At 38.5% G+C, this 27,091-nt stretch overlaps 2 protein-coding genes and 1 long non-coding RNA gene across 3 annotated transcripts; 2 read left to right on the top strand and 1 right to left on the bottom strand.

Moving 5' to 3' along the window:
• The first annotated feature begins 410 nt into the window (after positions 1–410).
• Positions 411–10,663, top strand: foxred1 (FAD-dependent oxidoreductase domain containing 1). The gene is made up of 11 exons (XM_023430956.2): positions 411–765; positions 1,202–1,422; positions 2,215–2,325; positions 3,502–3,620; positions 3,792–3,886; positions 4,190–4,291; positions 5,327–5,403; positions 6,394–6,554; positions 8,147–8,276; positions 8,369–8,473; positions 8,635–10,663. Exons 1-11 carry the CDS (start codon positions 606–608, stop codon positions 8,887–8,889), a joined length of 1,536 nt encoding a protein of 511 aa, XP_023286724.1. The 5' UTR covers positions 411–605; the 3' UTR covers positions 8,890–10,663.
• On the bottom strand, positions 2,150–3,611 carry LOC147817699 (uncharacterized). Its single transcript, XR_015436130.1, has 2 exons — positions 3,477–3,611; positions 2,150–2,382 (listed from the first exon to the last, which is right to left on the bottom strand). It is a non-coding gene; the product is annotated as an uncharacterized LOC147817699 (long non-coding RNA).
• A 3,622-nt stretch (positions 10,664–14,285) lies between the features above and the next one.
• On the top strand, positions 14,286–18,307 carry LOC111673217 (ATP-sensitive inward rectifier potassium channel 1-like). Its single transcript, XM_023430904.2, has 2 exons — positions 14,286–14,675; positions 16,441–18,307. The coding sequence occupies exons 1-2, from the start codon at positions 14,659–14,661 to the stop codon at positions 17,576–17,578; spliced, it is 1,155 nt and encodes a 384-aa protein (XP_023286672.1). The 5' UTR covers positions 14,286–14,658; the 3' UTR covers positions 17,579–18,307.
• Positions 18,308–27,091: the final 8,784 nt, after the last annotated feature.

The raw sequence follows: 27,091 nt of genomic DNA, 5'->3' as shown, positions 1-27,091 counted from the left end.
ACAGTAACTTCAATCTGCAAAAGAATACAGAAGAATTAAATTTTTACAATGCTTTCCAAGTCACTCACACACACTCTCACTCACACACACACACACACACACACACACACACACATATATATATATATATATTGTAGGCAGTGCTGATCGGACAAAAAAGACATTTGAAGATGAGAAAGGACAATGGACATTTTCCCTCGGTTTTTGACATTATAAACTAAATAAAGAATTCATCAAGAAAATAATCAGATCAATTTATGATGACAAACATGTAAGTCGCATCCCTAAACATGTATATAGCAGACAAAGTCTTCTGTGTTTAAAATCTTCATTCACACCTCTTCCTAACTCAAACTTTCATTTGGAGCCAAATTAAAACTTTTATTTTGAAGGACAGCACCGTGCATCCGGTCTCGCTACGTCTTTCTGTTTGGGTTAAACTCAGCTTTCCATTTGACCGTCAGTTTTACCGATTTGACCTGCGCTTAATTTAAAAAGAAACTGAGACATGCAAGTTTGTTCACACTGTTGTTGTTGTTTTCGATCTACACGGCGGCTCGGAACTGTTTAGCTTAGCCGACTAGCTAGCTAGTTAGCCCGCAGCAATGTCAACGTGGCAGAGGCTGCACGTGAAGGTGCGGACGGCTCACGGACTACTTGCCTCCTCCAGACGGGTGACAGAGCGGCACACACGGCTGCTCGGAAATGTAACGTTGTGTCAGAGCCTGAGTACAGGCAGACCTCTCCGCAACGACTTCTTCAAAGGTGGGGGAACATCAAGATCTGACATACGGAGAAGAAGTCAATATGACTTAACGTTACCTTCAGAAACCCCCCCAAATTATGTAATGTTGTGTTAACCACAAATACAGTCAACTTGTATGACACAACTGAAACTCTAATGAAATATTAGAAACCTCTCTACAATTCGGCTTGCATGTAATCTTCCAAGATTATTTTTAATGTCAACTTTTACAGCTGATCCCGCTGCACCTTACACGTCAGTACGTCATATGGCGGACGATTTAAATTTAACATTAGAAGTTTTATCAAAATGTTTTTCTAATATGTGAATTGCTATATATGCCGAATTAGAGAGTGGTAGCTAAAGATGCAGAAAATATGTTGCGTTGTAAAGTGTGAGTTAAAATATCCAACATAATGATGAAGGGAGAATAAAATTTCTGCTTTTCTGCATCAGATCTGGAGGCCGAGCTGGCAGCCATGAGGAAGAGGGCGGCGGACGCGCTGCCCGGGAGCAGCTGGAGCCCCTTCGAGCTCAACCCGCACCTTCCTCCGGAGAGGGCCGACATTGTGATCGTTGGCGGCGGCGTGGTGGGCTGGTCCATCGCCTACTGGCTGAAGCAGAAGGAGAGGGTGCGAGGAGCGCTGAAAGTTGTCGTGGTGGAGAAGGACCCAACGGTGAGGGGACCCAGTATTGTAAATTTTAGCTGTGTCATTTTTATTTCCATCCATAATTTACAGCCCATTTCCATAATTGAATCAGCTTGAAGGAGGGCAAACAGGAATAATGAGTTAAAACCACCCTATCATTAATCCCTGTTGTCAACAAAGTCGTACATCCAACTTTGTCAAAGAGAGCGCAATGAAGAGGGAAAAAGCAGTAATATACAGCTGCTGAAGTAATGACAGAACAGAGTATCTCCATAAATATGTGCAGGCATATGAGCTGGCTGAGCTACAGTTTTATGATTTTGAAATGACATTTAATATAATCTAATTTTGTCATTTTGAGTCAAATGTTGAACATGGGTCTTAAAGGGCAGTCTGCTGTCATACAAAGAAAAAAATTCTATCTATTAAAGGTGGAATAGCAGATTTGGTGTTAATGAGGGTCCTGTGGGCCAAAATACTGGCTGAACAGCTTTTAAGGCATCCTTGGTGTTGATATTAGCTCAGCGATAAGCAGCATAATATACACCAGGCTTCTGCTCCTACACATTTCCTTATTAACTGCCTCCTCCTACATGGAGCGCCATAGGAAATCATTCCTGCCTACAGCAATCAGACTATATAATGGATCTCTATGACTCATCCAAACACCCTTGCACTCTCACACCTGCATAGTCCATATGAATATATTTATTTATGTACCTCTCATTTTTAATGCATTCTTGAATCCTGTGTATTTTTTGTCTGTGTATTTTACTGTATTTTATTCTGTCTATCTGTTTATTTATTCATTCTCTCCAGTACTCCCAGGCCTCCACCGTGCTCTCTGCTGGGGGGATCCGACAGCAGTTCTCCCTGCCTGAGAACATCCAACTCTCCCTGGCCTCCGCAGACTTCATGAGGAACATCAATGTAGGTCAAACACTGAAGTCACTCGTGTTGCTGGAGCCTCTCTCAGCTCACTGCACACTGGCAATGAATGACAATGCCTCAAATCATTAAATCTGACAGCGACACACGGTGCTCACAGTGTATGTTACGTTAATATGTGAGCATGAGCACCTTGTGTGCCCGCTGTTTGACCAACACCTGTTACTGATATTGTTTTTTTGTCTAACGTTACACAACAATTGCACCATACTATCAGTATATATTAGAATATGTAGAATGACAAGTATACTGTAAATGTAGAACATCAAAACCAAGTTGTTTCATATATAGAAATAGATATTGTGTCCTGTAGTTGAAAAAATGCTCTCTGTGGTTTGCAAAGAAGAGAACTGCAAAACTAAATATTTGCAGTAAAAGCTGAATTTTTAAATAAAATTAAAATAAACTTATAAAATATTTAGTTAAGCAAAATAAGTTAGTTCTGAATTTATAATGCAATCCAACATAACAACACCACAAACTTTATCCGGATCTTAATTTTTACAGTCTTTTCTTTTGAAAAATACCCACTTAAACCACTTCTGATAAATCTCACCTTTGTATCAACTGTGAAATTAGTGTCACTTCTCACCAACTGTCAAGTATCAGTGGGTGTTTTCAGCCCTGCAGCCTCAGGGGGGCAGTAATGAGCCCATTACGGTTTTCGCTTCACTTCTTGGAGCTTTTCCACTGAACCCTATGGGACTGTCTCCCACGCAACATCTGTCTGTACAACAGGTACAAAATCTGCCTACCAGCACCTCTGAATCTCCCTAATTAAAATAATACATCTCATTTGTTTAAAAATGATTCTACAGTGGGTTATGTGTCAGACTGTTTCTTGGCTGGGAGCAGTAACTTCTCGGCTAAGCCATAGTTAGGCCAAGAAATATGCAAGTTAGTTCAGTTAAGCTAGCTGGCTGTTGGTTGTAGCCTTATATTTAACAGACTCCTATGAGAAATATTGAACTATTCCTTTAATGACCCTGTTGTCTTTTTCCTCTATCACCACCCTGAGGACAGATGTAGTTTAAATAGTCCCAGCACTGCTACAGCTCTCAGGAGCGCACACTGTACATGTGTTTGCTGGAGGCAATATGATGCAAGCCCGTTACATGAGTTTTAAATCTTACCAGTCACACTCCTGTCTCCTCGCAGGAACACCTCGACGTGTTGAACGAAGACCCTGTGGACCTGCAGTTCAACCAATCAGGATACCTCTTCCTGGCAAGTGAGAAGGTGGCTCACATCATGGAGGAGAACTACAGCACCCAGAGGTGCTTCACTAGAACTGTGTGATATCAAAATGATTGAAATCAATTCCATCTGGGTGAAGTGCTCACAGAGAACATTTCCATTCAGATATTCAAGTAGCAGGCGTTCACTGGCAGAGCTGAGGCTTCAGGGAGGCAGTTTAGTGTCAATCATTTATCTAATTGTGATTCCAGGTATGCTGGAGCCAAAGTTTCACTTCTCTCTCCCACACAACTGAAGGACAAATTTCCATGGATAAACACAGATGGTGTGGTGCTTGCTTCCTACGGTGAGTGCAAATAAAAGATGACCAGCTATTTAGTTACATGTTGTAGGTGTGAGAGTACGAGGTGTATGGGATTTCATATAATATTGCAGAGCTGGCTGCAAGTGTTTGTTAACCTGACCTTACGAACCTTAGGAAGTCAAATCTTACATTCAGCATTAATCTGAAATGGATGCCACATTGTAGTTGCTTATTTAGAGAGCAAGTTTTTGATTACCTCAAGGTCTTCTTCATATTATTATGACCCCAGTAAGTCTGATGTGTGGGCAGCACTGACTTTCATCTCCACTTTGTCCTGCCCTCCAGGGCTGGAGAACGAGGGCTGGTTTGACCCCTGGACTCTGCTGAACGCCTTCAGAAGAAAGGCCATCTCAATGGGAGTCATCCAGTGCTGTGGAGAAGTTACAGGTTTGTTACGGCCTCCAGACACAAAAACATCCAGATGTACACGACCATGGATGAAGTTTAATTCTGCTTATTTTTAACATGGGTCACTAGAATATTAATAGCACTTAACATGTCAAAATAACAACAATCTAATATGTTTGTTTTTATAAAAACAGGGATGAAATAATTCTGGAGCAGTTCTGCTGCTGGTAGACAAGGTGCACTAGAGAAATCATAAGGAGAATTTATTACCACATTGACAAGGGCAGACAGTGAAGGTGCATAGGTGCAAAGTAATCAATGCTAGCTTTGTTCTTGTTGTTTACACTCCTGGGTCTGTATTTAAACAAGCAAGCAAACACTGGCATTGATTTCATTTGAAATAACGGTTTGAAAAGATTCCTCTGACGTACTGTGTCTGATTAATTCATGCCCGATACGTGCAAAAAATAAATAAATAAATAGATAAAGAAAGAAAAGAAAAAAAGTGTGTTACAACCTGTCAGAAGGTTTGATTAATGCGCAAATAATTGGCTTAAACTACCAAACTCTGACTGACACATTACTGTTTCAGCTAGTGCACTATTCATCATGACCAATGATAGGTTGATGTGATGTGTCTCAGAAGGCGTGTGCCATCTGGGATCTTTTAACCAACTCAAGAACATTTTTAAGTTATAAGAAATGTGACAAATGGGAGTAAAAGTGAAGAATTTTTACTTCCATTCACTTGAGTTCAGAATTTTAGCAGTTTGATAAATTCAGGCCCAGGACTTTATACGAGCACAGATCCTAAGGCAGTGGCATCATTTTAAAAGTGAATATTTTATATTCTGGTATCTGGTCAAGTGTAATTTAATTGACATGCAGTAACTTGTCTGACAGTTTTACATAGAGGATTGATAGAAATGTATAAAATCTGACGTTCTACACCACTGGATGCACATTGAGTCTTTTTTACCACGTGGTCTTCCTTTAGGACTTTGTGAATGCAGAATGAGGTTATTGATCTGTTTTCAACAGCTGCTGGCTGATGATGATGTTTCTCTTCCACAGATTTTCAATACACAGTAAACGTGATGACAAATGCTGCTGGTGACAACGTGGAGTTCAGGAGAATAAAATCTGTCAAAGTAAGTGCAGCTATGAGTGTCTACATCTTTGACAACAGTATAAACAAGTGTTACCAAAAACCCTTTTTCATGTTTAGTTAACGTTCTGTTTGATCGCCAACGTGTCAGGACAGTTTTCGTCTTTATACTCACTCAGATTAATAAATAACAGGGTTGGTGAAGCAACACATTTACTTTTCTAAACTCAGTCAGTTTTTTCAAAAAGCAGAATTAAAATTGACCTGACTTTTTTCAGTTGTTTATTTATGTGTTTATCAGGACTCACTCGAAGAAAATACAAGATTAAAATATAAAAATAGTTTATAAACATGCAGGGCAATAACAAGAAAACTAAAAATATCATACAAGACATAATTATACTACATTATTATGAATAAGGAAAAAACTTGGTCTACTACTAAGTGGTTATTTTTTATCATCAGTGAATCTCTTTTTTTCAATTAATTAATTAATAGATTATCATATAACAAACCAATCACAAGTTGCAGGTGCCCAAGGTGACGTCTTCAAATACTTGTTTTGTTTGACCAACGGACCAAAACTAAAAGATAAAGATATTTAGTTTACAATGATATATTTGTCACTTCGGCTTGATAAATTACTTTATCAACTGATTGATTATCAGAAGTGTTTGTTGATTTAAAATCTCTCGATCTCGATTAATTAAAATTGTCTGATATATTTAGTCCTCTTTTATATTCTTCCCATTTGGCCATCCTTATATCTCTAATTTGGTATAAATATATATATATATATATATATATATATATATATATAAATAAATTAAAAGAAATTCCAGAAAGCATTAGAAGCGTTCTGAATTTGCATATTTGTATATTAAACTGCTATTGGTACTATGACATGAAAGTTTTTAATTTTTCAACTTCAAATGAAGTCTCTTGGTTGGGTTGATATGGCTAATCCTCCTTCAAAGAGCCACAGGAGCTGCATAGTGTTGTAACTGATGGGATATTGGCTGGTGTCGAGCAGGTGCAGATGCCTCACAGCCTGGAGTACCAGCCGATGGAATGTGCCATTGTGGTGAATGCAGCGGGAGCCTTTTCTGGTAAAGTGGCAGAGATGCTGGGAATTGGCTTCGGCCCCAAAGACACCATCGCTGGAATTCCTGTGCCCGTTGAGCCTCGGAAAAGGTGGGGCATTGACTTAATGGGCATATTTTCCCTTTAAATAACAACCCGAGTGCTGTGAAAATGTGTAGTTTTCTTTGGAAGGGGCTGTCTGGGCCTCATGCGGTGCAGTTCATTAGTATTCTGACAGTTTTATCTGGACTCCGCACTACAGTAAATTGGAAAACTGTCAACTTCATAGTGCCGACTGTCGGCTTTAATTTGTGTGTTTGCTTCCACATCCAGTGAACTGTGTGAGAATCGTGGCCCCTTTTTTAAACACACCACTAAAGGTAAAAACGCTTAAACACACCATTAACTCAGCACTTTAACCTCAGAGTCAATGCTGGAGAAAAGCCAAAGCAACCAAACACCTCACTTTCCCAAAACATCCAGGTAGAATTTAGTCATTCTCTCCATACACAGTATTTACAGGTTTTTCTGCATGTTTCTCCAAGTTAAATTTAAGACTCTTCAAGGCCGTTTTAAATACCTCAGAATGTAAAAAAATAAGGCTGAGCTTGAGCATGAACTGAGATCAGCCGTCACAATTTGTTCTGAAAATGATCCAATAATTCAAAAGCGCCACAGTTGTCCAGACGAGTGAATAACAGTTTTCTGATCCATGCTTCAGTTTTGTTAAAGACAGAGAAGAGCGTTCATTTTTATCCCAAAGTCTTACATTGGGAACATTAATATCATATTACGCCCCAGAGAGCCAGTTCCAACCGAGAGGCACATGCTGGAAATCCAATGTCACGTTTAACTGGAAGGATATTGTGAGGAGAAAACCCAGCTTTGTTTGCATAACATAACTCAATGGAAACAGACAATTAGCAATTGTGCTTTGTCGACTTTTTTAAAAGAAGAAGAAAAAAACGCCTCTATTTTGCGCAAAACTGCAATGGAAACCCGGGAGATACATTTCCTCCGGTGGCTGCAGCAAGGACTACAAGTTACAACCCATCATAGCTTCCAATACAAGACTACAGAAGCCATAGTCAGCAGGGCAGCCAGGACAATGATCACTGCCCAGCCGAATCATATGAGCTGATATCTGTGGTGAAGGAAATTAAGGGTGTTTTTTGGTTTTGTTGATCTTCTGGCACAAGACAATTAAGTTGGCCTGTTTTGTGAAATCTGAATAAACTGAAACGCAACTTTTTGAGAAAAGCTCCCGACCTTCCAAGACATCTCAATTAATAGCTTATATATAAATACATGGAGAGGGGTCCAAAAGACTGATACTACTTTCCCACACTGTATATCTGGTAAATTTAATACAAATTTATCCTGTCATTTGTCCTGTATCTGTTCCTTGTATTTTGCTCAAACCCAGCTTCAGCTTCTCTGGAAAACCTTCATTAAATCCTTCCTCACGCTGCCCCAAGGAGCTCTCTGGATGATCCAAGTGCTGTTGTATAAGACAAGAGTAAAACCTCAGGGAAATCACTAAAACTGTTTTCATGCCAAAAACTCCACCACTAAAATTAAATTAACCCAGTGGTAGCATGAAATACTTTATCAGCAGCTTCAAGGGCAGGAAAGTACAGTTTAACAGGATTATACTGTACGCAATATCACTTAATGTTGAAGCCTGTACAACTCTTTTTCAGGTATGTGTATGTAGTCCACTGTCCTGATGGTCCAGGTCTAGACACTCCATTCCTGATTGATTACTCTGGAGTTTACTTCAGAAGAGAGGGCTTAGGAGGGAACTACATTGCTGGGGCATCACCTGAAGAGGTTTGTTGTATCTCTAAGTTATTTCCCCTCCCACCTGAGCATGAACAGTTTGATGGATGACCCAATTGTTTTTTCAATTTGTCTATCCGCAGGCGGAGGAGCCAGATATCAGTAATCTGGAGGTGGACCACCAGTTTTTTGAGGAAAAGATTTGGCCCAGTTTGGCCTATCGTGTTCCTGCTTTCGAGAGACTTAAGGTGAGGGTTGGGACACTTTGCTTTACAACTGCAGTTCATTAACAAGTGAAACCAGATACAATTGAACTGTTTTATGGGTCCATTACTGGAGCATTTGAAGCCATCAAACAATGCAACATGAACTTGACACTGGTCCCTGTTCTCTTTTTTCCTCCCCTCAGGTGACCAGTGCATGGGCAGGTTTCTACGACTACAACACCTTCGACCAGAACGGCATCATCGGTATGCACCCTCTGGTCAACAACATGTACTTTGCCACCGGCTTCAGTGGCCACGGCCTGCAGCACTCCCCCGCGGTGGGTCGTGCTGTGGCAGAGCTGATCCTGGATGGAAACTTTAAAACGCTGGACTTGAGCGAACTCAGCTTCAAACGGATTCTGGCGCAGGAGCCCATGCTGGAAAGGAACATCGTGTAGATGATCCAAACTTGGTCTTATTTTCATAGCTGTGAACATTATTCCTGTCAGTAATAATAACATTGTACTCAACATTGCAATTGCTGAGATCTGGGAATGATCGAGACTGTTTTCCTAAGGAAAGCGACAGCATCGGTGTCAAGACTTCTCAAAGCCAAAGCAATTATGATTCTTCATAGTGTGACATCTGTGTACACCCTTTGGTCCACAGAGGGATGATGGTGGTGGATGGATGGGTCAACAAAATGTCAGACTTTAACACTAGAGATCGCTGTTCGTGCCCCGTTTCGTTCCTCTGAGTTAGACATAATGTCGTCCTCCGGCAGCCAACACTAGCTTGAATCCTGTATGAGAGGAGCAGTCGACCAGACTTGAGTTCATGTATTGATTGACAGCCGTGAGCTCCCACTGCTGATGTTGGCCTTCTCTGATTAGTTCGAAGTAGTCATCCGTTTGTCATAGTAGTCTCAAGGTAGTTTCAATCCAACCACAATAATTTTCCAGAGTCAGAAAACGGTTTTATTTTTGCAGCAGTGATACGTGTCGCTCTGATGGGCAGTTAGTTAATTTTGTTGTTTCATGTCACCCTCTTCAGCTTTGACATACTGACCATTGTAGTTATCAGCAATTCCCATTTTGTGAACTCAAGTTGATTTCTAATGATATTTATGTACCATTTTATTTCTTTATAAAATCCCCTTTGCACTTGTCTTGACTTGAAAGTCTTTTCAGTGGAGGTCATGGAAAAGTGTTTCAGAGAGGCATGTTGCTGACGATTCAGTTCCATCCATGTAGTCTCACTTAGTTTTAGACATTGTTCATGTCACACTGGTCCAGGGCTGAGTGACTGGTGGAGGAATCCATTGATGTATTGAGAGGTAGCTACATTTACTTTTCACAGATGAGATGAAAGACGGGACATGGTTTGGTTTCCTGTGTAGAGTACTACTGACTTCAGTGAGTACAGCAGTTTCATAACCGATAGAAATTATTACAAAAATTTCAAAAACAAGACTCAAGTTGTCGTAAAGAGGGCTTGTCCTTAAATTTTTCTTTTGTTATCAGTAAATTTAATAGCCTGTACATCTCTCAGGACAAAGGTTTCTGTGACGTTGGCTTTTCAAGGATGATATGACTACGATAATGTTTATATAATCGATCAGCATGTCACATTGGAGACCTGGAGGCCTTTTCTGAAGTTCTATTGTTGTATGAGTTGTTCTATGAGGTTAGTATTAACATGGAGGAAGATGTTTTCTGAAGAAGTCAGTTAAAAGAAAATACTGTAAAGGAGGAACTGCATCTTCATTTAAAGAACTGTTTGCTGACAAGAAAAAGCCGTTACATGTGTGGGTGAGCCAACCCCTGATACAGTATAAACTAATTACCAAAATCTTGAGTTCTGCTTTGCAGATTTCCACTGAAGCTTGGTGTGTGGTGCAATACATTTGAAAACATCAGACAACTTTGTTTTCAGATGTAGTTTATGCATGTACGATGCATAATGTATACTGTATTACAGTATAATGCAATCCAGTACAATAGCTTTACAATGCAATGTTCAGTTTTTGTTAAACCTCACTCATGTATTGATTTACATTACACTAATGTATTTGTTAGTTTCTGGTACTTTTTAAATTGGGTTTTTTTAATTTATTTTTTATTATTGCATCATACTTTTTCTGATTTACTCGTGAATCAATAATTGCTGAGTATTCATATACATGAATATGATCACATTTTATTAATAATAAACATTTTTATAGAAAAACTGGCTTCAGTTGTGTCATCTATGTCTTCGATAGGTGTTACTACTCACACAGATGAGAGATCAGATTCAGTTTATTGTAAATGCATCGTACAACAAATACAATGAAAACGTAGCTGCCTGGCGGTGGAAGTAAAGAAAAGCCTTCGTAAATTTTTTGTAAGAAACTCGATACTTCATTTTGAAATTTAAAGAGTTCTGAACACTGCAACAAAAACTACTTTCCCCATTTATAGCACTGAAATATTTTACTCTATCTGGATTCATGCGGTTTCCTCTGACAGTAGGAGTGCCGTTTCGTTTTCTGAAGAAGACTCAAACGAGAAAATGACCCAGTTTCCCTCAATATGATTTACAGTCAGGAAACCAAAACATAAGGCGAGTATTTGATCTTCACGTGTGGGTGGTTCTTCTGGTAACACTGGAACCCATGTAAAAATAAGAGTTTGTCATATTTTACTTGTTTGATTCGTTGTAGAAATAAACATTTAATAAAATCAGTCAACAACAGGGGGGGGGGGGGAGTATATAAATTCATATAGATGTTTTTTAAAGTACTGCATATGAGGCATTGTTCAATATTACAGGTATTTCAAAGAGTTAAGGTGTCATATAGAAACCGAGCACCAGATGGCGCCATTTCTGTGGTGATTTTTATGTCAAGTAGCCGGTGTGGAGCATCACAACACTCAACACACTGAAGGCAAATTGTCTTTGCAAAATGTGATTTGGGAGTCAAAGAGTGATTATGTTAAGTCGGTAACGGTCTCTAAGACCAGAACAGATCAGGCCCTGTATCTTTAGTATTTTAGTAATTCAAAGAACAAGCCAGTAATGGATTTGTTAATTCTAAATCTATTTTTTTAAAAATAGCCTTTTTACATTGGAACATGAAAATGTCCTACTGGAATGAAAATGCCATATGTGGCTGTTATAACTGAAATACTCTAATCCAAAGAGGTAAAATAAGATGTTCCTGTAGAACATGAGTAATAAAAGCACCTAATTCAAGACTGATACCCTTACAATATTAATGTCTTTTAATGTCCTGGATGTACGCTGGATTAGTGAGGTGCATGCATATTAAACTGTGATGTCAGTTGGTCTGAGCCATGAGGTTACAATGTTTATCCAACATTAGTGTTGACAAGCTTGGCTGATGAAGCTGTCAAATTTAATACTGTAACTCCTCACATATTTATTTGGATCATGTTTAGCATACCAACATTTTTTCTGCTCTCCGGATCAACTTAAATCCCAAATGTGTTCATTAAAGCCGTGTCTTTGTTTTTTCACAGTCATGACTTTCTGTAAAGCCCTAAATTATGACACATAATAAGCAGAAATGTATTAGATAAATCTCCAAAAGGGGAAAACACTGAATTTTAGAATACACTTCCAGGGAGTTTTCAGGATACTTCAGTCTGTTTTTCTCAAATTATTTCAGTGGTGGAAGAAGTTTTCAGATCCTTCACTCATGTTAAAGTAAAAACACAACGATGTAGAAATACTCCATTACAAGTAAAAGTCCTGCATTCAAAATCCGAAGTAAAAGGTACAGAAATATTATCAGCAAAAAAATGAACCATGTGTATGTTGCACTAATTATTTGACATTTTGGGAAATTTGCTTTCTTCCTGAGAGTTAGATGTACATAAATGCCCGTTTTCATCATGTTTTCTACATTGTTTTCCACCATTTGATGTTTGACTGGTGCTGTTCTAATTACATAACAGTAGTGTATGAAAATCTGCATAAATTCACACTTTATTTTTTCAATCTTTTTTGGAAATTTGGTTAAAAAAAATTTGCTAAATTTTGTTGAAAACCTATCTATAGACATCTGAAATGTGACAAGGTGCCTCAACTGCACATGGCACACAAAGGCAAAAAAGATAAAGTAACTGCTACAACAGATAAATGTAGTGGAGTTAGTATTTACCCTGAGATGTAATGGAGTAGAATTGTTAAGTAACATTAAATAGAAATACTCAAGTAAAGTTAAGGTGGCTTATTTGGGATTTTACAAACAATTAAAAACCCTTTTGCGTAGGTATGCTTTAACATAAACTGGGTGTGGGTTGTGGTTTTCTCTTGCAAATAAACAATCATCTCTGAACCCTCCTGCCCATATCACACATAGTGAGACCAGACTCCTCCACATCCCCCACATCTTAATTTCCTGCAGCAATATGCAACGCATTAGCAAAACCCAAAAATGTAAGAGTGAAACCTGAAGAACATAGTCATCAGCAAAACCACAACAGTTTTACTAGTGGAACAGTGTCTTTATTTTTGAAGAAAGTGTGAAAGTACAACTGCAAAAAATCCCCTCACACTTACCCCTCATAGGCACTAAAGTGGATTATGTTTGCATTACAGAGACATAAAACAAGTTATGTCTCCCCACACTAAGCAGCACTTCTGAAGCTAAGGTAAACTCTCCTCCTCTTACAGCTCTGACCACAACCACAAAATTAAACTATCTGGGCTCTAAAAACTGAAATGAGCATTACATGAATCTGACAAATCATCTCCTGAAATGTTAAATCAAAAACATCAGAGTTCAGATTACAGGGTCTTTAGATTGTTTTTAGTGTTGTAGATAATACTGAAAATTAAAAAGCTACTCCTCTTTGATAACTGTCACGTTGGATAAACATTTTATCAGCTGTGCGGTAGGCAAAGCGTTATATTTGAATTATGTTATAGTGACAGTGGAATATGCTCTGCATCTCAAGAAGGAAACCTCCCTTTCAGCTCAAAGTGCAGAATTAGCCATTAGCATTGAGCGATCTGGTCAGAGTTGTGGATTTTAATAAGGTGGTGGGTAGTTGTGCACAGAGACAGGCGAGGGAGAAATGCCTCATCAGGCTTTTTGTCAGGTATTGAGATAAATTGAGCTTCGGTGTGTAACAAGTGAGACAGCAGTGCACACGGCTGTGAATGGAAACTGCATGATAGTTAAATACTTAAATCTTTTATTGACAACTGACATGGTTCATTTTGTGTTTAATAATGCCTATATTAGCCACGCTGCTAGGTCTAGCTTCATATTTAGTGTACACATCTAGACTCTAAACTTTCCTTTAAAGAGTTTGTAATATATTGTCTGAAGTTCTTAAATTTACAGCTAGTGCTCAAAACACACATATTTATTGATGCACCTGACCAGAGACTACTGTGTAAGTTCCTATAGTGGCCTGTAAGATTCTTGCAGGGTCCCTGCAGTTGAATCAATACAGCAGGAACACTGTCTGCATCTTGAATCATCCCATCTTTCCATCATTTACATGCAACTAATGGCATCTGCATCCATCGCTGGGAGGCATCTTATCAATTCAAGACCTCTCTCATGTCATAGCAGATCCTGGAAATATGCTCCACAGATATGAAAACGCTCCTTCTGCAGCCAGCAGGCTACGGCAAAGACACTTTGTCCCCGCAGCTCTTCATTTTGATGCAAATGTGAGGCAGCTTTGCAGGTTTGAAGGGGGAGGGGAATTGGGACCAGGGGAAATGCAATTGAGGGATTTCTTTGTGAGGCCCGACGCAAATCCCAAATGTTCTCAGGGTTGAAAACAAAAACAGCATGGGTGCTCCACCGGGTACGTTAGCCCCTTCAATAGATGCACCTTCTGCCACACAAAAGCACTGAGGGCTTTCACGCCAAACTGTGCTTCAGGAATATTCCGCTCCTCATGATGGAAATTTACGAATCCAAAAAAACTGCAGCCATCATGAATCCAGCGCTGATCAAGTCCCTGGTTGTGTTATAAGACTTTTTTAGTGGTGTGATGAAGGGAGTCGCCCTGTCAGTCAGGGAGAACTAACGCCCACTGGGAGATCTCTGGCTGGCTCCTGTGTCTGTGTGAAGCCAGTGTACATGGTGGCATGTGGCTGGGATTAAGAAATTTCACTGTGGATTAAAATCTTTCCAACGCCTCCATGGCCACTTGCGTCTGAAGTTCCAGGAAAGGTCCAGTGAACAGTCTGGGTCCATGGTCTCAGTTCGCAGGTACGTTCAAACAAAGTTTTTTTTCTGCTAAAGTTGTAAAACTTTACTTTTACTAGACTTTTAGTGTGTTTTGAAGTTTTGAGACATCTTTCTATACAGTTCTATAACAGTATTTCCTTTAGTTAAGGATAAGACAGAAATGTTGCTTAAACATTTTATATAATTAAGAGATAACACATAATTGTGAAAATGCTTCTTTCTCTAGTTTTCTAGACTGTATGTATGTAGTAATGAGGATTTGGATTAGTTAATATAGTAAGTTAATTTAACTTTTGTGTCATCAGAAACTTTGTTGTTAACAAAAGATATATAATGGGTTATTAATAAGATTAATATGTTTTTTATTTTTTACAAAATAAGCAAGTTTCTTGAATCTCTATTGAGTCTAATCAGTAGCTGTTATGTAACGCTCAAAGTGAACCACGTGGTACGTGCTGCACAGTACAATAACTACTCTCAAATAACATACTACATTAATCTGTCTTTATTGGGTTTGTCATATCCTGTTGTAGGTCGGTACTGAACAAATGTACTTCTATTGTAATGAAGAAAAAGGAATTTTAGATGTCATTGATTCACTGCCTGTTTATTTGCATGCTCTGACCGACATGTACAACTGTATTCTCTTTTGTGAAATGGATGTTATTCAACAATGTCTCCCATTGATCACTTGAACAAACAAATGCATTTAGTGGTTACCATTTTCCTGCAAAATATAACAACAGAAACATCAGACACATTGTCGTACTGAACTGCAGAATCAAACGTTAATGCACCTGTTCTGTGTTGAAGTCTGTTTTCCCTCTGAATAGTGTTTCCTGTGTACTGCTGTTTTATGGCTGGTTGGAATGGGTACTAATGTTGGGTTCAGGACAAAGGATAAGCCTGGCGATACTCTATATTTTTATTACTTTTAAAAAATTGATAAGCATTAGTATTATTACTATCAGCCCCAGGACCTTTACTTCCTACTGAAGGTGTGACACTTTAAAAAACAGGTCACAAATATATTTTCATCTTTTAAAAAGGTTTAGTTATTTCCAAACACAGCTGGATACTGTAGTGTTACTCAGACAGGAATAGATAGTGCATTTGTTTGGGATTTTTTTTTTTTTAACTATTTTCAGCTGTGGATTAATACAGATTTAGTGCAATAGTGAGTATTTATGGCAGCAAGACAGTGAATATGGAACTGACTGAAAATAAAACAGTGCCCATGTTCATGTTAAAGAAGGAACATGTCACCCAGTGTGACAGTGTGATGATTGATGCGTTTTTCGAGATAATGCAGACAAGGTTGGTTTGTTGGATCAATTCATTGTTAATTTTGGTCTTTTGATGGTATTTTCTGATTTAGAAATATAGAATATCACAGACTTACAGGTATGGGGAAAGTTCGAAAGGAAAACAGTCACGACACTGTAAACAGATTCCTCTGGTTTAACTTTGTGGTCATTAAAGTGAATTGAATTTATTAATAATAATAATAATAATAATAATGATAATAATAATCATATATGTGAAAATATTTAAGGCTCAAGGAGCTGCTCTCTTCTTCTTCCTTTTCATTCCCCCGCTAAAGAATTTTTCCTTATCTAAACCAAGAGTTTAAAGATAGCGAGTGTCGTACGCTGTAGGGATTGTGAAGCCCTCTGAGGCAAGTTTGTGATTTTTGGGAAAACTGACTTGACTGGTATTAGATAAGTTTCTGCTCTGAATTACGTAGATACGGCTTTGCACTAATCTTTGCCTTTGTTTCCTCCAGCTCCAGGATGTTCCAGCTCCCCCGGGGTCACGTGAAGCCAGCTGGACACCGAAGTTGCAAAACCCGCCTGGTCACCAAAGACGGGCGCTGCAACATTGAGTTTGGCAACATTGAGTACAGTAACCACTTTGCGTACCTAGTGGATTTCTGGACAACCTTCGTGGAGATCCGCTGGCGCTTTGTTCTTCTCCTGTTTGTGGCTTCATTCACAGGCAGCTGGTTTATTTTCAGCCTGCTATGGTACTGGATCGCAAAGAGTAACGGGGATCTGACTGGACAGAACCGTACAGACGGACACGTCCAGTGTATAGACAATGTTAATGGCCTCACAACGGCGTTCCTCTACTCCTTAGAGACCCAAACCACTATTGGGTATGGTGGTAGGGCGCTGACTGGGCACTGTGCTGGCACGGTAGCTCTAATTATCATCCAGTCTCTAATTGGAGTCTTCATCAACTGTTTCATGTGTGGCGTCATCTTGGCCAAGATCTCCTTACCCAAAAAAAGGGCGAAGACTGTCACCTTCAGCAACACAGCTGTCATCTGTTTGAAGAAAGGCAGTCTCTGTCTCCTGATCAGAGTGGCCAACCTTCGAAAGACCTTATTGATCGGCAGCCAGATCTACGGCAAGCTGCTCAGGACAACAATCACACCAGATGGAGAGACCATCATTCTGGACCAGGTGGACATTGACTTTATGGTTGACGCTGGTAAGGATAACTTGTTTTTTGTTTGCCCTATGACCCTCTACCATGTGATTGACCGATCGAGCCCATTCTACGAGCTTTCGGCCGACACGCTCCCCCAGCAGGACTTTGAGTTGGTGGTCTTTTTGGACGGGACAGCCGAGTCCACCAGCTCCTCCTGTCAAGTCCGAACCTCCTACATCCCACAGGAAATTCAGTGGGGGTACAGTTTTCTGCCCATCGTCTCCCGCACTAAGACAGGAAAGTATCGCGTAGATTTCTCAAACTTTTCCAAAAGCGTCCGGGTCACCACGCCACACTGCATCCACTGCTTCGAGACCGACACAGACCAGAGAAACCACAACAGCCACAACCAGCAGAAAACTGGGATCGACAACATGGGGTTTCAGGTGATTGACATTCACGATTTTGTTGATATCACTAAAATGTGAATGAGCAGGAGAGGAACTTGTACTCAGACTGAAAGTAAAGGAAAGTGAATCAGGATGTGGGACATGTGTATGAAAAAGTTTGAAAAACATTTGGTATTTCCTTTTAAGCAAACTTTCACTGTTAGTCAGACTATCTTTGCACAATAATGAAGAAATATTGGGTCACACTGCTTCTTCCAGTGAACATCTGAATTACTGTCAACTCTTATGCCTTGAGCAGCGACAACACTCAAAGTTGTTCAACTGTGTGGATAAAAATTAAGACATGGGCGAGAGCTAAGCTGTTCATTTCAATCAAAGCGTCTTTGGGACTTGTGACTTTGTCTAGGTAATGTGTGGAAGCCAGAGGAAGAGGGATTGAAGTTTTGACGCGTAGAAAATGAAAGGGGTAAAATACTGGATGGCACAGTGGGTACTTCTTGAGGAGATTAGGGCCTGAGCCTGTTATAATGAAAAACTGTGTGCTATAAAGGCCGGGGGAGGACAAAAAAGTAGGACAGGCCTTTTGAGTTTTCTCATTATTCATCCTAATTTGCTAACTTTATGCTGTTTTTTTTGTCATGTTGACACATCTTGTGTGCCTTGATAATTAGGAAACTGTGAATGTAGCTGCTAAATGCGATGATTATAATTTTGACCAGTCTACATTTTGTAGATCATACCGTGTAACACTGAAACTTGTTCTCAGGGAAAGTTAACATCTTTAGTTGGAATAAACCTTTTTTTTCATAATGAAACCAGCTTACTGTTATTTCCTCCTCCTCTTCTTCTTCTTTTTTCAGTATTCTCCACACTGAATATTTCATCAGCATCTGCTGGAGGAACATCAGAATTATGATTATTTTAGAGTTAGCGTTTATTCTGCTACACTACCACATTTCAGGGGGAAATTTTCATCGTTTGTGACATTGAGGGAATTTTTTTGTGTCAACCTATCGGTCAGAAATAAGAAAACAATCAAATATGAATATATACAGTACATGGATGAAAAGCTGTATAGTGTACTGTATAATACATTATGAACATGAACAATGGTGAAACACAAATGAAGTTCCTTTTTTAATTAAAAGTACCAAAGCATAAATGTGAAAATACATTGTAAGTAAAACACCTGCATTCAGATATTGATTCAAATAAAAGTAGGAGGTATTATCAGCAAAACATACTTGAATATCAAAGGTAAATGTACTAATGCAGAAAAAAGTAAATATATATATTATATCACTGCAATAATTGTTACTGGTGCATTAGTGTTTAAGCAGCATTTTGATACTGTAGCTGCATCTAGGTGGAGCTCATTTTGATCACTTTGTGCTGTTGGTAACTTAATTCTATAACAATATGTCATATTTTCTAAGATTATTATAAATTATGTAAAATCTTAATCTGCAAGATAACAAGTCGCTATAGATGTCAGATAAACTTTGCAAAAGTAAAACTGAAATATAATAAAGCAGAGGTTTTGAATACTACGATACGAAAATAAAATAAAAAAGTACAAGTATCTAAAACTGGTAGTTATGCACAAACCATTCGGTGACCCCTATGGATGGTGGCCTTGTCATCCTGTTTCTCCACTCATTTATTCAGGTTTTTACTTTAATTTGTCACCCATCTGTATATATACACCAACATAAATAGCAACTGAGTGTATTGTGACAAAAATAGTCAAAAATGACCCTTTACTGCATGTCCCTTCTCCCATTCTCTCTCCCCTATTTCCTGTCTCTCTCATTGTCAAATAATGGCATTAAAATGCCCAAATAACTTTAAAAAATAAAAATAAAGTGAGGTAGCAATGAAACAAACAAATAAATAAATACAAAAATAGCGCACCGCAACAATAAAATGATGCTTACACATAAATGCATTCATAATAATAATAACAACAATCTAATAATATAATGTGGAGCTACACTCACAGAGGCCATAATACAGCATAATGAGTACTTTTACCTTGGATACTTCAAGTACATTTTGCTGGTGATACTTTTAGCACTTTCAAAGCAGGTCTCTTACTTTTACATTGTAGTATTGCTACTTTTATTTGTGTAAAGGATCTGTATACTGCACTCATCTGTTGCCCATGGTGAAGTTTGAATGTTGTCGCCATTGTCAGAAGTAATTACACATCTACAGCAAAAAGATAAAACAAATTCTCCCCAAAAATATCTGTGAAATTAATAATGACTTCAACATTCAATATCTCTGTAAAAGAGATGGCTCAGCATGATTGTCATATCGACATATTCTCAGAGATTTCAAAGTATTAAACAGTGGAGAAATGTGACTTTGCATTTGAGAGTTAAATCAGCACTTCTCTGACACAGTCTCAAAAAACCCTGAAGTTTATTCACTTCATAAAAGGTTTTGTTGTATCTCTTGTGTTGGATTTCATTAGACTAGACGGATGTGCAGCGATGTGTTTTCTAAGATCACATGCAGAATTGTGCTGATGTAGCTACAGACTATAAACATTCATGTATGTTTACATCTATGGCCAAGATGCTTCCAACAGAGGCTGTGTTGTTCTCACTATGAAGCAAGAGATGAACTAAGAGGTTCTAAGGTCAGATTAAAGAAGCATTAAGAGATTTCTGATGCAAATACAGTGCGTACATTGTTAGTAGGTATACAATACGCTGCAACTACCTGCTGCTGCGAACACTGATGTTTGGATAAAGGGTTCATCAGTTTGTTTATGAATCAAAATGTATAGTTTCCTGAGCAGATACAATGGTTATCTAACAAACTGCCATTCTGCATAATTAATACTTACACATATTTCAATGCTAATACTTTTGTACTTTTACTCATGTAAAATCAAAAAAATTTCAAATGGAAAAATTTGACGCCTCTACTTACACTAAATTCTAGATCACAAACATATGATCAACGTATAAAATATGATCCAGTTTTTATAGATAACTACTTTTAGTCTTATTTAATTACAAATGGTCCCTTGACATAAAATTAATCAGCAACTTATTTTGGTTAATTAATGGTTTTGGTTCATTTTTCAGAAAAAAAAAATAACACCAATTTTTGTGGTTCCAGCTTCTCAAATGATACAAATATTTTATGTCTGTCTTTTATGATCATAAGCTGAATAATCTTTTGGTTTGAGACTATAGTTTGGACATAGATATCACCTTAAGCTTATTGAATTAGTCAGTTAATCAAGACAGAAAAATAATCATTAGTTACTGTCATAGTATAAAGTTAAAATGAGCTTGCTCTTGACCAACAACGCTAAAACACTTCCTGCATGTTTATGCATCACTGCTGATGATCTAATAATATAACATCTAATAATAAAACACTAACAGCAGCCAATCTTACCTAATTGCTTTTGAAATTTTGCTGATAATACTTTCGTACTTTTACTTCAGCAGCTGGAGTATTTTTACATGGCTGTATTTCTACTTTTAACCACAGCTGGTTGTTATTTTCAGTATTACAGGGAATGAAAGTATTCAGTAAGAGCCAGTGGGGACTCATCCTGATGATTCAGCGGTGTAAGACTTGTATCATGTAAACACAGCATCCTTGCTTGTTACGCACCACAATCCCTGTCTGTCTCCACTATTACATAAAGGTGGTAAACAAATGCGATAAAAAGAAGAAAAAAAAAAATCTGTGACAGCTGGCCTGGCCACTAGAGAGCATCAGAGTGCTACTATGATTATGATTCACATAAAAAAATATTATAATAAACAATTAATTCTGCAATAAAGATGTTTTTCCAAACTGTCCCAGTTCTGCCAGCAGTCTCTCTTTCATATGCACAGGCATGTTTGAAAAGGTTCAGCCTACAAACTTTTGATGTTCCCACTTTTCCCCAGTGCCCTGCAGTTTACTGATGACAGCAGACAGCAGCAACAAAACAACCCCTGATAAAAAACCATCTACTGCATCGTGTTGGAGTGATGGACCTTGTTATTTAGCAGCAGCGTGTCTCTGAGGGTGTTCCAGCAGGGAGTCAGGTTGTTCATTTAAGACTGGCTCTAGCATTTTTCTCAGTGAGGGAGAGACTTCTGAAATGGCTTTCATCCCATTTGGATTTACATAGGCCGAGTTAACTGGGCTTCATCTGCATAACAATGAACAGAACTGTTGAGAGGGATTGGCACAGTGAGTCTGAAGCAGCCGAAAAGAAAAAAAATAAGCCAGATGGAGATGAGAGGAGTGAGTGGAGGATACAGCAGTATTTGTTAATCTGAAAGAACCAAGGGCTGGTAGACTGATAACAATCACACTTTATCCCCCATGTGGTGGAGACAGGGTAAATATCCATTCCAGACTGTAACTATTTGGACAGTTGCACATTTTTCAGGCTCTGTGTTTCAGCACATTCGGTTTGAAGTAAAATTAAGAACACTGCAATATAGACAGAACTGTGTGGGAGATAAAGTCCTTTTGGTTACAGAGCAGATGGCACCAGCACAGGCAGGGAGGACCTTTAATTGATCTTTAATAGATCTAATAAGGAGGACAGATGGAGGGATAACAGGTAGGCAGGCAGGTACAGACAACAGGTTACTCCAGGCGAGTACCAGGTCCATACGGAAACAGTTGATGAGTTTGTAAACTTGGAGCATTTTCCCCTTGGTTTGGTTTGCTTTCACACGGAGAAAAATTTCAGTGGACCAAAATGCCAAAACAAATTGTACCAAGGGGGGAAAAAAGAACGGTTTAACTGGACTAAACAGTGCAGGTGTGAAAACACCCTCCCAAGCAGCTGGTGGAAATGGCTGGTTTAAGTACTGGCTGGGATAACGAGGAAAGTGGGAAAAGGTGTGTGGGCAGGACAGGTAAACCTGGCAGTCAGGTGACTAGGATGGGGAGGAAAGTCTGAGGACATCTGATTGGAGGATTGAGAGTGACAGGATTGGGAAGACATAAATATCCAGTGTTGAGACAGGAATCGTGACAGCAGGATGGTAGGTCCAGTGGAAGGAGCAAGAAGAAGACTAAATGCTTTTAACACATAGTGTCCAAAGTTTAGGGGTTCAAAAATAATTGGACATATATGCATGAAGTCAAACTAAATCCTATTTGCAATTTTTTTTCAGTCAAGTCAGTCAAGGATATTCTGCCTCTTCACCCTGAAAAGCTCCTTGGTTGCTTTGGCCATATAGTTAGGATTGTTGTTCTGCTGAATGATGAAATATCTTGCAATGAGTTTTGATGCATTTGGCTGAGTCTGAGCACACACAATGCTCCTGAATACCTCTGCATTCAATCCCGTTGCTTCATCATCAGTGAATTCATCAATAAATGCCAGTGAGCCACTTCCATTGGCAGCCACACTTGCTCAAGCCAGAAGAGAAGCAGCACCATGTCTGACAGATGAGGTGGTGGCTTTGGGTCATGAGCTATTCCTTTTTTTTCATCATCATTTTGATAGTGGTTTATTTTTGTTCCAGGACTCTACTGGTTTCTTTTTGTATAGAATAGAAAGAAGAGCTGAAGAAGCCTCTTGAATGAGAGGTGAAGTATCTGCAATCATGTCTAGTTGCCCTCTATTCAACTGTTGTTGGATAAGGGTGACCTGAATGATTCAGACATCTTTCTTTTAGTATGTTTTTGCGAACTGCAACCTTGCCTTTCTGTTTTTGAGGCTTACCAGAGGGTTGCATCCTCTGAGGTTGTGGTCATGAAGTCTTCTCTTGATCACTGACAGGAAAACATTTCTTTCTACATCCTGGAGCGCATTCTTGATTCTATCTCTCTGATAGATTTTGGCTTTTTTTTTTTAAGCCTCATTATTATCTTCTGATAAAATCTGTCCACAGACATATTTAAACACCTGCCAAAGTACTAAAGTACTGCCTCGTCTCCATAACCACGTTTTGCCATGACTACAAACACACACATACACACACACACACACAAGATGAAAACAATACCAGTCTCACGCTATTTGTGGTTGGTAAAAATAGTGTATAGTATAGTGCAATGTGCAGTGAACAATACCACAGACTGAATACCAGTTGTATTAAAGTGACAAACAAAGTTTTTTGAAAGGAAAAGTAATCTACACAGTTCTCAAAATATAACTGTTTTCTCATAATATGCTCATTAAATTTTGCATATTACATTTTTGCTCAGGAAAATTATAACTTTCACATAACATTAGGACATTTCCTAAAATTTTATACTTTATTATGAGAAAATTTGTTTACGTAACAGTGGCCCTAATATTCCACATTAGTTCTGACTAATTCAGTGGGGGTAAATTTGTACATATCCTTCATAAAATGTAAACTGACAAACTTTCACCCTTTGCTTTTCCACGAGCTATTAATGAGATTATAATAATTTTCACCTCTACTCCTATTAGAAAAGTCAGTGCCAGGAAACGTGTAATTTGTTTGCATTATCAAAAATGTCTTTCTGGCTGCTAGCTTTAGTGTTAGCAAGATGGCTACCGCTCTCAGCCTGGCTACTGTCCAAAGAGACAAACATAAGAATCCTAAGATTGAACTGCGAACGTCAACCTCAGTGCTATGATAAGAGCAAAGTAAGTAGTCTGTTTTTGTTACTTACCGATCTAGTTGAATTAAAGCCAACTGAATGCCCGTTTCGACCCTTAAGTCCCGGAGCTCTCTCCATAGTCGGACTGACCACAGGGATCACCGGGACAAATCCCGATGGCCCGCCGCATCGGTCAACCGTTGCAAAAACCATGAAGTCGATCTCAGCGGAAAAGTCCATGGCTGAATGACTTCTCCCAGTCCGACACATCATGGCTGTCTCCATCGAGTGAAACCCAGTCCGAGATTCGTTCTTGTTTTACCTCGGTTTCTGTCACTCTCCCTCTTCTCCTTCTTTACCGCTAACGACAACCGGGCTCTCTCTCGTTTACTGCTGTAGTTTCTACTGTTTCTACTGTTTCTCCGGTTGTTCCACCGTCCGCCATTTCCGCTACTTTAGTCGCGTAGTGACAAGGGCACTTCTTTTGCGCCGTAAATCGATCCTTCACTTTTCAGCAAAATTTCATGGCCAGTTTTTTTTTATTGTTTTTATTAATCATCATGTTAGAAATACAAAATAAGGCGAAAAATAAAATTACTAACATTTAATATATATATTTAATATAATCGTTTATTAAAAAAGTATATTAATATGTTAAATTAAAAACATTTCTGTTTTTATTATTTAGATAATGTTCGAATATAGGATTCTGCTTCCTTTTTAAAGGTACAAAAAGGTACATGTATGGATACTTGGCTAGTAATGTAATGTGGTTGCAGAGAAAAGTTAGTTTTCTAATTCTCTTCTATAATTTGTGAAGCCAAACAATAGATCCTTTAAGCAAAGCACAAAATCATCTTAGATTTAGTCCAAAATTAAATGAACAAAGAATTGTATGGTGAAAGTGAAAACAAGAAGGTTGTCTATTGTCACTTTAACTTTATTATATTTCATCATATTTAATGAATTATTTAAAGCTTTTTGGTGTCCCTTTTTTTTGACTGTGTATAAAACCACAGCAGTTACAGGAGAAATTCCATAGGCAAGAAAAATTACAATAATATCTAAAAAGAAATGGATAAAACTACTTGACTTAAGCTCAGGACAAACTAGAAGACAAGTTCAATCACAGTGACAAATGTATTTTATTGACAACTCGTGGATCCATATGGGAGGCAAATGGAAGTCATGTAAACATGTTGATTAAGGTCACTTGAATGTTAGAGTACTGGCAGGACACACATTGTAGAAGAAGAGATGTTATTACACCGAAAGTCTTTTTTAATAGAATGTCACCATGATCATTTTAGTAGATTGCTTATATAAAGCTGAGCATGCATAAGGACTTTCCCAGCAGCCTCTATTTAACCCGCTAAACCATTTAATTAGGGTCAGAGAAAACGTATCGACTGCACAACCTTTCTTACAGAATAACATTTAGGAAATTTCCATCACATCCTTCCAATCGATCATGTCTACACAGCAGAGGCCTCGGAGATAAACAGTGATTATGTGCAGAAGTATGCTGTATATCACTCTTCCAAGATGATTTCGAAGTTCATTCAGTTCATCCTCAGAGGAAAATTAATTTCAAAATCAAACTTAATGGCGATCCATCCAATAATTGTAGAGCATTACAGAGTATATAACAAGTTCCACACGTCTGAGATGACCTGACAGTGAGCATAATGTGCAGCATCCCAGCCAGACACTTTTTTGGCTGACATAAAAACCCCCACAACATGCTGACAGACACACAGTGCTTACATATTATTGCCCTTTGGCTAAAGTGTTGGAAAACAGTCGCTTATTTACACCTCTCACAGACACAGAGCAACATTAGCATTCATTTTAAATCATGTCTCTCAACTCCAGTGTACTGTCTCCTTTTAGTTTTGGTTTGGTCTTGAGTAAAATATCCGGGTCCGGTTGCACAAAACACCTTAAGTTTTCTACTTAAGTGTGACACTTAAGGTTTAATTTCTCCTTAGCTGAGGGAGCTACTTGAGGGCATTGCACAGTTAAAAGGTTTCCTTAGTTAAGTAAAAAGTTAAGTATTTTTACAGCAATGACAGACATTTTACAGCAGTAAATTCTACCATTTCCATGGAGACTGTTGATTTGTTTCCATTAGCACTTTGTAACATTAAAGAAGACGCTATCTCATCCTCCTTTGGTTGCTAAGGTCTTTTATGCAACAATTTAACTGACCTTAAGAGATCCCTTAATTATAAGACTAAGATGAGGAGAAACCCTTAAATACTGTTTTTATTTTAAGAAAAACCGTAACTCAGACTTGAAGGAAACTCTTAATTTGAGGTGTTTTGTGCAACTGTTTTTACTTAAAGAAAGCTGTAACTCAGACTTTTTGTGCCACAGGCCCCTGGTTAAGAGATTTTGACATTTCGAAATCCTCTGGCTTGTTAAAGCTCCAGGGACAGAGTAAAAAAAAAATGCTGCACAACCCCCTTTACACTATTGTTCTTGAAATTATGTCTCCACTGAATAGGTTCAACACACACACACACACACACACACACACACACACATCAGTTTTTGCTCCTTGTGTTTCAGTAAATCAGATGTTCTGGCGGCGTCTCAGTCGAACAGCTGGTCAGCTGCCAGCAGAAATGTTCATCACATTTGTGGTCGAGCAGCTACTCAACCACAAATGTGATGAACATTCACAGAGAGAAGCTGATTATGGCCTAATGTACTTGATATAAATATTTTAGCATGATTTTTGCTCAGCTGCTTCTTAAAGACTGCTTTAATAATGTCCCACAGGAAGCGCTTAAGGCTACATATAATAAATTATGTCTAAATATACAGTGGTTTTAAATCAAAACATAATTTCTCCCCGAATGACACGACATACAAAACCCAAATCTAATAGAAATTGTTCTGTTTGAAGCGTTTTTATTGGTTTTTGTCCCACTTTAGAGAACAGACGAGGTTACCGTGCTCAGGGTCACCACAGGAGGTCTGTGAATTTCTCTCCCAGCTGGACCAGTTATATAAACCATTGACCCT

Source organism: Seriola lalandi, unplaced genomic scaffold, assembly GCF_002814215.2.
Source record: "Seriola lalandi dorsalis isolate HSWRI2012SDOR001 ecotype SW California unplaced genomic scaffold, Sedor1 jcf7180002054914, whole genome shotgun sequence".
NCBI lineage: Eukaryota > Metazoa > Chordata > Actinopteri > Carangiformes > Carangidae > Seriola > Seriola lalandi.
This window is presented reverse-complemented; position numbering and strand designations above follow the sequence as displayed.